We start from the raw sequence: 8,604 nt of genomic DNA, 5'->3' as shown, positions 1-8,604 counted from the left end.
CGCACCACAATGACGAGTAGCCCCCCACTTGCCACAGCTAGAGAAAAGCACAAAGACCCTGTGCAGCCATAAATAAATAAAGTTGAAAAAATAACTGTCTTAGGTATTTAACATATTAATATATTTAGCCATTTAATAATTTAATATATCATCTGGGAGAGGTGACATCTGAGCAATGCTGAATTCTTTCTATGAACACGTGCTGTCACTGTACTTATTTCAGTCTACTTGACATCACCCAATAATTTTTTTAAAAATTTTAATGAAAATCACTACATATTTTGTAGTAGTCTTATTTAGTATTGAATTAAATCTGGTGTGGAGAAAACCAGAAGTAAGCTCTCAAATGTTGTCTCTTGCTGTAATCACATAGAATGGGCTCAGTTCCAAATAAATTGTGAGTATACATGTGTATTATGGTCTATTCAGTTTCCAGAGTTGTTTGAGGAGATGTGGGGTTGATCAGGTAGGCATTTTCTGATCAGTTTACCATATACCCTGTTTTTCGCATAAACACATTAGACTTACAGAGGCATGTTTATCTATAAGGTTGTTGAGCTTACTCCCAAAACCACAGATCCTACTGAAAGATGAAATTTGTGAGCAAGCATTTCTAAGGATAAGCAGTCTTGGGCCTGCTAATGTTCACTGTGTCTTTTGCACACAATGTAGTTGGATTTGTTATGAGCAAGCACTGTTGTTCCAGTGAATAAAGAGTAATCAGGGCTACCTTTAGGCAGCTTCTCTTACTCCCTGGACACACAACAAGAGAGATGTTCCTTCATTCATGTTACTCTACTTCAAGCATTGTCATGATAAATGGGAGCCTTTTTTCTGCATCCTCCTCATGGACATCAATTGGTCTCTCTTAGAGACCAGTATTTAGGAAACTTTTGCCACTGGGGATTCCTATACATAGGATGGGCCATCAAGCTGCTGTGTCCCATGGGGGAGCTCAGAAATAAGAGAAGGTGGAAGGACAGCCTTGAGAGTGGAATCACTTGCTGCTGAAATTAGGGAAAGGATATTTTATTTTTTGAGGAAAGCACTGTTGAACTTTTTATGTTTTTTATAATTTGTGCAACTTCACTCTGAAACTAGTGTAGATTTTAATGAAGCCCTTGCAAGCTTCAAGTCTAAACCTGATCCTCAAGGTCATCAAGGCCCAAATTACAGTTTTATGGTTCTGCCAGAAAGAGGTCTTCTGTGATCACACCATCTCAGTATGGGCAACTCTGCGTCCTAAAATTATTTGGAAGCCATTCCGAAGCACATGAATATAGGGATTTTTGTGGAGGTGCAGATTGTCCTGTTTTCCTCCTCACGCCTGGACTCTCACACTGAATAATTTCCTAGCCCCATAAAGTGAGATAGAGAAAGGAAGGCAAAACCCAGCATGTGATAAATATTATACAAATTTTAATTTGTACTCCTCCACAAGAATATTTTCATTCAGCCACCTGGATTGGAGTACTTCCATTAGCATGGAATACTTCAGGACAGTATGTGTAGTTGGATCTTGTTACAAGTTGGATTTCCACAGGACTTTTGGCCTCACATTTGGTGATGGGAATAGAAGAAAAACCTTCCAGTTCTTCACTTGTTATTTGTTAAAACCTCATGCGGATATGAACCTGTGATTGTACAGTGCTGCACAATATGGTGATTATTAAAGAGGGAGTGGAAAAGTTTTTATCAGAAGGAACTGGTGTACTTAAAATGGAGTTATTTCTTTCATTTGTAGAGCATTTCACTTATTTCTCCAACGTGCTCTGCTGGGGTCCAGCCCCGGTGGATCCAGGGAATTCGAAGCGGGGATGGTGTCGGCGAACTGGATACAATAGCTTTAATTAAATATTAATTAGAGATATAAAGAATAATAGAATAAGGATAGCTCAGCAAGAAAATTCAGTGGAGAAAAGAGGCTGAATAACTTGGTTTACGTGGAAAGCTAATAAAATTCCAATACAAGGAATTTACGTCACCTACGTAGGCCACAGGCGTCCTCCCATTCTCCCCAAGGAGAGGAGACACTAAGGCCTCCCCGGTCAGATCTTAGAAGCCCAGGCATAATTAGTAGGCTTGACGAGCCTCCACTCTCCAGATGGAAATTCAGCCAGGTGAGAGAAAGAACGACATGGGGAGACCAAACTTCGGTGAACAAGGCCCACACTTTATTTTCCAAAGTAGTTTTTATACTTTAAGTTGTGCATAGAGGATAATGGGGGAAGGGGTAGGGTCAGCAGTAAGCCAGGCTTTCTTCCTGCAAACTTATCATATGCAAAAGTTTAGGTGATTTACATCATCTTCTGGCCCGGAGGCCTGTCAACATTTTAAGATCCTTTTTTCAGAAAACTTTTCTCTAAAGGTGATTATTCTAAAGTCAGGCGCCACCCTCCGAAAGCATTAGATAAAGTTGCATTCCTATAGGGCAAAGGTGTGGTGGGCTATAACAAGAAAAAGAATTAACTCAAGGGTCTAAGGTTACAAACATTAAAGCTACTACTTACATTCCTATACACCAATTATATTAATCAATACACTGCCAGGGACACAGTAGGTAAGGGATATGGAAACTTAGCAGCAAACATTGGCCCAAAGAGTGAAAAACCCTTCACCAATACAATTTCTAATCAATCTTTTAACTGCTCAAAGGAATCTGTATTTAGACAGTTTAGAATATCTCACGCCTCTCACAGTTGGGAGGCTCTGAACAATCACATGTGGCCGGAAGGACCTATTCAGGCAGCCTAGAGGACTTCCAAAGGAGTTTGTAGGTTGAAACACTCTTGTCACGCCCAGGAACTTTATTAACTGGAGCTGTAAGTTAACTCTTTTTCAGAGAGAGAGATGGTGGTGAGGGACAGCCCCCCGTAAAGTCAGAGGTGTAGGTGAGAGCACAAAGCAGTAAAGTAGGCAGACTCTGGTTTGGGGGGTTAGTTCCAGGGGGACTCCTGAGGCTCTATCCCGCCTTTTGCATATGCCGAGCCTCCTTCCTCATGACCTTTGCCACGGGCAGAGTTCCTCACGCTGGCTCCCAGCAGTGCTCTATTTATTTAACTATTTATTTTTGGTTGCACTGGGTCTTCATTCCTGTGTGCGGGCTTTCTCTAGTGGCAGCAAGCAGGGACTATTCTTCGTTGCAGTGCATGGGTTTCTCACTGTGGTGACTTCTCTTGTTGTGGAGCACAGGCTCTAGGCACGTGGGCTTCAGTAGTTACAGCCTGTGGGCCCTAGAGCACTGACTCATTAGTTATGATGCGTAGGCTTAGTTACTCCACAGCATGTGGAATCTTCCCAGACCAGGAATCGAACCCATGTCCCCTGCATTGGCAAATGGGTTCTTATCGACTGTACCATCAGGGAAGTACAAGGTGTTCTGTCTTGACAAAGAGAGCAATAAAGACTTGGAATTGGTCAAAGACCAATGTAACAATAAATTCCTTGTGTTAATGATGCTCTTGAATTCATGAGGGAGTATCACCATAGAGTGAGAGTTCTAATGACAAACTTATAGAACAAACATCTGGAGACCACAGTGTCATATGTGAACTTCCTGTGAACTGAGTATAGATTGCTGGTGCTCTTCATCCTACCCATACTCTCACACACAAACTTGGGATATTTTAGGATTCCGTGACCTTTGAGGATGTGAGTGTGAAGTTCACCACAGAGGAGTGGGGTCTGTTGGATCTAACCCAGAAGAAACTCTACAGAGATGTGATGCGGGAAACCTTCAAAAACTTGACCTCAGTAGGTAAGGGATGATGACATTCTTAATTACTTAATCCTTTAGATAGCCTATGTTGTTTGCTTATCAACATGTTCAAGAGGTAAAATGTGGAAAGAGACTGCGTTGGTAAATAAAGCAGGCATGGTCATAGGTCTGTCATGTAAAACTTTTCTCTAATATTTTATAATTTATAATGACTTTTTTGTTGGTCTGCATTATTGGAGAAAGACAGGAAGACTTTAATATTGGAAATCAGTAAGAAAATCATGGGACAAATCTGAGGTGAGTTACACTGACAGGAGAAAGCAGTGTCCCATGACAGAATGTTAGTATGCAATGGCATCTTTTAAAATTTATTTTTTATTAAAGTATAGTTGATATACAATGTTGTGTTAGTTTTAGGTAGTCAGCAAAGTAATTCAGTTACACACACACACACACACACACATATATATATATATATAATATCCATTTTTTTCCTAGTTCTTTTCCATTATAGGTTATTTCGAGATATTGAATATAATTCCCTGTGCTATACAGTGTGTCTTTGTTGTTTATCGGTTTTCCGTCCCCAGTCCTTTCCGCTGTGGTAACCATAAGTTTTTTTCCTATGCCTGTGAGTCTGTTTCTGTTTTGTAGTTAAGTTCATTTGTATCATTTTGGATTCCACATGAAAGTGATACCACATCTTATTTATCCACTCATCTGTCAGTGGAGAGTTAGGTTACTTCTATGTCTTGGCTATTGTAAATAGTGCTTCTGTGAATATTGGGGGACATGTTTCTTTTCAAATTAGAGTTTTTGTCTTTTCTGGATACATGCCCAGGAATGGGATTGCTAGATTATATGGTAATTCTATTTATACTTTTTTGTGGAATCTCCATACTGTTCTCCATAGTGACTATACCAATTTACATTCCTACCAACAGTGTAGGAATGTTCCCTTTTCTCTGCACCCTCTCCAGCATTTATTACTTGTAGATTTTTTGATGATGGCTATTCTGACCAATGTGAAATGACACCTTATTGTAGTTTTGATTTGCATTTCTCTAACAATTAGTAACGTGGAACATCTTTTCACATACCTGTTGGCCATCTGTATGTCTTCTTTGGAGAAATTTCTATTTCAGTCTTCTGCCGATTTTCTGATTGTGTTCTTTGCTTTTTTGATATTGAGCTGTATGAGCTATTTGTATATTCTGGAAATGAATCCCTTGTCAGCCACATCATTTTCAGATATTCTCTCCCATTCAGTAGATTGTTTATTCATTTTGTTTATGGTTTCCTTTGCTGTGCAAAAACTTTTAAGTTTAGTTAAGTTCCATTTGTTTATTTTTGCTTTTGTTTCCATTACTCTGGGAGACAGATCCAAAAAAAATATTGCTGTGATTTATATCAAAGAGTGTTCTGCCTATGTCTTCCTCCAGGAGTTTTATAGTGTCCAGTCTTACATTTACAGCTTTAATCCATTTTGAGTTTATTTTGTATATGGTCTTAAGAGAATGTTCTAATTTCACTCTTACATGCGGTTGTCCAGTTTTCCCAACACCATTTACTGAAGAGGCTGTCTTTTCTCTACTGTATATTTTTTCCTTTTTTGTCATAGGTTAATTGACCATAAATGCATGAGGTTTTTTCTGGGCTTTCTATCCTATCCCATTCATCTATGTGTCTGTTTTTGTGCCATGACCATGCTGTTTTGATTACTGTGCTCTTGAGGTATATAGTCTGTAGTCAGGGAGCTTGATTCTTCCAGCTTATTCTTCTTTCTCAAGATGGTCTATGCCATGACATTTTAAAACAAAGAAAATAAATCAGCTCAGCCTTAAAATTAATGAATCTTAGAATTGTTGCATCATTTTTTCCCTCAAATTTATCCTAAATGTTGAGTGTATGAAAAATAGTACACTTGGAATTATATTCAGAATCACCGCTTATGAGTGTTACTGTTTTAATAATTGCTGATTATCTTTCAGAGCTTTATTATATTCACTTTCAATTAGAATGTGCAGAAAACCTACACTTTCTTTGTAAATGGTAAAATTTTCATTGTCATAACTATTAATAAATATAATTAATAAGCCATTAATTAATAATATGCTTCTTATTTTTTACAGCTGTCATATGGTAGAGATGCTGTAAAAATAAAGAAGGTAATCAGTATGGGGAAAAATTTAGCCAGATTTCAAATCATAATCAAAAAAAAGGAAACTACTGGAATAAAACTATATAAGTTCAGTATATATGGACAGGTCCTCATGCATCATTCATCCTTTAATAGGCACATGACATCTCATACTACACCAAAATCCTGTGAGTATCAGGAATATGAAGAGAAGCCATATAAATGCAAAGAATGTGGGAAGGCTTTTAAGCATCGTCAATCTAGACATACGCATGAGAAGATTCACAGTGGAGAGAAACCCTATGATTGTAAGAAATGTGGGAAGGCCTTCAAGCTTCGCCAATCCATTCAAAGACATGAAAGAATTCACACTGGAGAGAAACCCTATGAATGTAAAAGATGTGGAAAAGCCTTCAGATATTACCACAACTTTCAAAAACATGAACGAACTCATACTGGAGAGAAACCCTATAGATGTAAGCACTGTGGTAAAGCCCTCAGTTCTCTCTGATACTGTTGAATTCATGAAATAACACACACTGGAGAGAAACCTTATAAATGTAAGCAATGTGGTAAAGCTTTCAGTTGTCCCAGTTACTTTATAAAACATGAGAGAATTCATAGTGGATTGAAACCATATGAATACAAGCAATGTGGTAAAGTCTTCAGTTGTGCCAGTTACATTCGAAGACATGAAAGGACACATACTGGAGAAAAGCCCTATGAATGTAAAAAATGTGGTAAGGCCTTCAGTTGTTCAAGTTCCTTTCGAAAACATGAGAGAACTCATACTGGAGAGAAACTCTATGAATGTAAGCAATGTGGTAAAGCCTTCAGTAATTCTAGATCCTTTCAAAGTCATGAAAGGAGACACAGTGGAGAAAAGCCCTATACATGTAAAAATTGTGATAAAGCTTTCGCTTGTCCAAATTCCTGTCAAAAACATGAGAGGACTCATTCTGGACAGAAACCCTATGTATGTAAGGAATATGAGAAAGTCTTCAGTTCTCTTACAAAATTTCAAAGATACATGATGAAGTACATGGGCTATGGACCTTATAAATGTAAAGACTGTGGGAAAGTCTTTGATTGTCCCAATTACTTTCATTGTCATGAAAGGACTCACAGTGGAGAAAAACCATATAAATGTAAGGAATGTGATAAGGCCTTCAGTTTTCCTTGTTTTCATCAAATATATGAAAGAAGTCATACTGGGGAGAGGCCCTATGAATGTAAGCAGTGTGGTAAAGCCTTCACTTACCTCAGTTCTATTTGAAAACATGAAAGAACTCATACTGGAGAGAAATCCTGTGAATGTAAGGAATGTGGAAAGGCCTTTATTTATTTTTCAGATGTTCAAAGACACATGATCGTGCATACTGGTGATGGACCTTGCAAATGTAAGGACTGTGGGAAAGGCCTTGATTGTCCTAGTTCATTAAGAACACATAAAATCACTCACACTGGAGAGAAACCCTGTTGATGTAGAACTTGTAGTAAAGCCTTCCCAGTTCTTGTTGAAACCATGAAAAAAATCCATAATGGAAAATAGTGCCATAAATGTAAAAAAAGTATGAAAGGCTTTATTTGTCCCAGTTCATTCCAAATAGATAAAAGAGCTCACACTAGAGAGGAACCCAATTTTTGTAAACAATATGGCAAAGCCTTCAGCTTCAATATGGCAAACCACTCCCAGTTATGTTCAGATACATGGAAGAACTCATACCAGGGAGAAAATGAATGAAAAGAATGTGGAAAAACCCTCATATATCACGCATCCCTCCCAGGACACATGAGAGTACACACTGGAGAGAAATGTTACGTATGTAAGGAATGTGGGAAAGCCTTTAGTCCCATTTCTTTGGGAAGCCACAGAAGGACTGGAGAGAATTGTATTGAATGTAAACTATGTAGGAAAACCTTCACTTGCCCCACGTCCCTACAAAAAACCATATAAAAATGTACATGGGATAGAAACCTTATAACTGAAAAACAAGGGAAACTTCCAATTTTAACAAATATTTTCAAAGTCATGTGAAAATTCTACTGGAAAGAAATCATCCATGTAAGTACTATTATGGGTAAGCTGTCAGAAAATTCACAACATGAAATAAATTTTGTGCATATATTTTCTTTATAATTTGACTCATTCTCAAAGTGATTTTCTATTGTATGGATTTGTAATTAGTTTTACAAGTATTCATTGAGGTGAGATAAGTTTGTAGGTACTTATTAAGCAATCAGTTCAGTCGCTCAGTTGTGTCTGACTCTTCACAACCCCGTGGACTGCAGCACACTAGGCTTTTCAGCCCATCACCAACTCCCGGAGCTTACTCAAACTCATATCCATTGCGTCAATGATGCCATCCAACCATCTCATCCTCTGTCATCCCCTTCTCCTCCTGCCTTCAGTCTTTCCAAGCATCAGGGTCTTTTCCAATGAGTCAGTTCTTTGCATCAGGTGGCCAAAGTATTGGAGTTTCATCTTCAGCATCAGTCCTTCCAGTGCACATTCAGGACTGATTTCCTTTAGAATGGACTGGTTGTATCTCCTTGCAGTCCAAGAAACTCTCAAGAGTCTTCTCCAACACCGCAGTTCAAAAGCATTAATTCTTTAGCACTCAGCTTTATTTATAGTCCAACTCCCACATCCATACATGACTACTGGAAAAACCATAGCTTTGACTAGACAGACCTTTGTTGGTAAAGTAATGTCTCTGCTTTTTAATATGCTGTCTAGGTTGGT

General features: G+C 38.3%; 1 protein-coding gene across 1 annotated transcript in view; it reads left to right on the top strand.

Annotated features, from left to right (window-relative positions):
* Positions 1 to 7,341, top strand: part of LOC104999907 (zinc finger protein 709-like) — a 15,150-nt gene extending 7,809 nt beyond the window's left edge. The window contains 3 exon segments of the mRNA XM_010855533.1: positions 3,631 to 3,757; positions 5,851 to 6,310; positions 6,395 to 7,341. Of these exon segments, the coding sequence (XP_010853835.1) occupies positions 5,896 to 6,310; positions 6,395 to 7,341 (1,362 nt within the window). The 5' untranslated portion in view covers positions 3,631 to 3,757; positions 5,851 to 5,895.
* Positions 7,342 to 8,604: the final 1,263 nt, after the last annotated feature.

Source organism: Bison bison, unplaced genomic scaffold (assembly GCF_000754665.1).
Source record: "Bison bison bison isolate TAMUID 2011002044 unplaced genomic scaffold, Bison_UMD1.0 scf7180017864365, whole genome shotgun sequence".
Classification (NCBI taxonomy): domain Eukaryota; kingdom Metazoa; phylum Chordata; class Mammalia; order Artiodactyla; family Bovidae; genus Bison; species Bison bison.
Note: the sequence above shows the minus strand (reverse complement) of the source record. Positions and strands in the feature narration are given on the sequence as shown.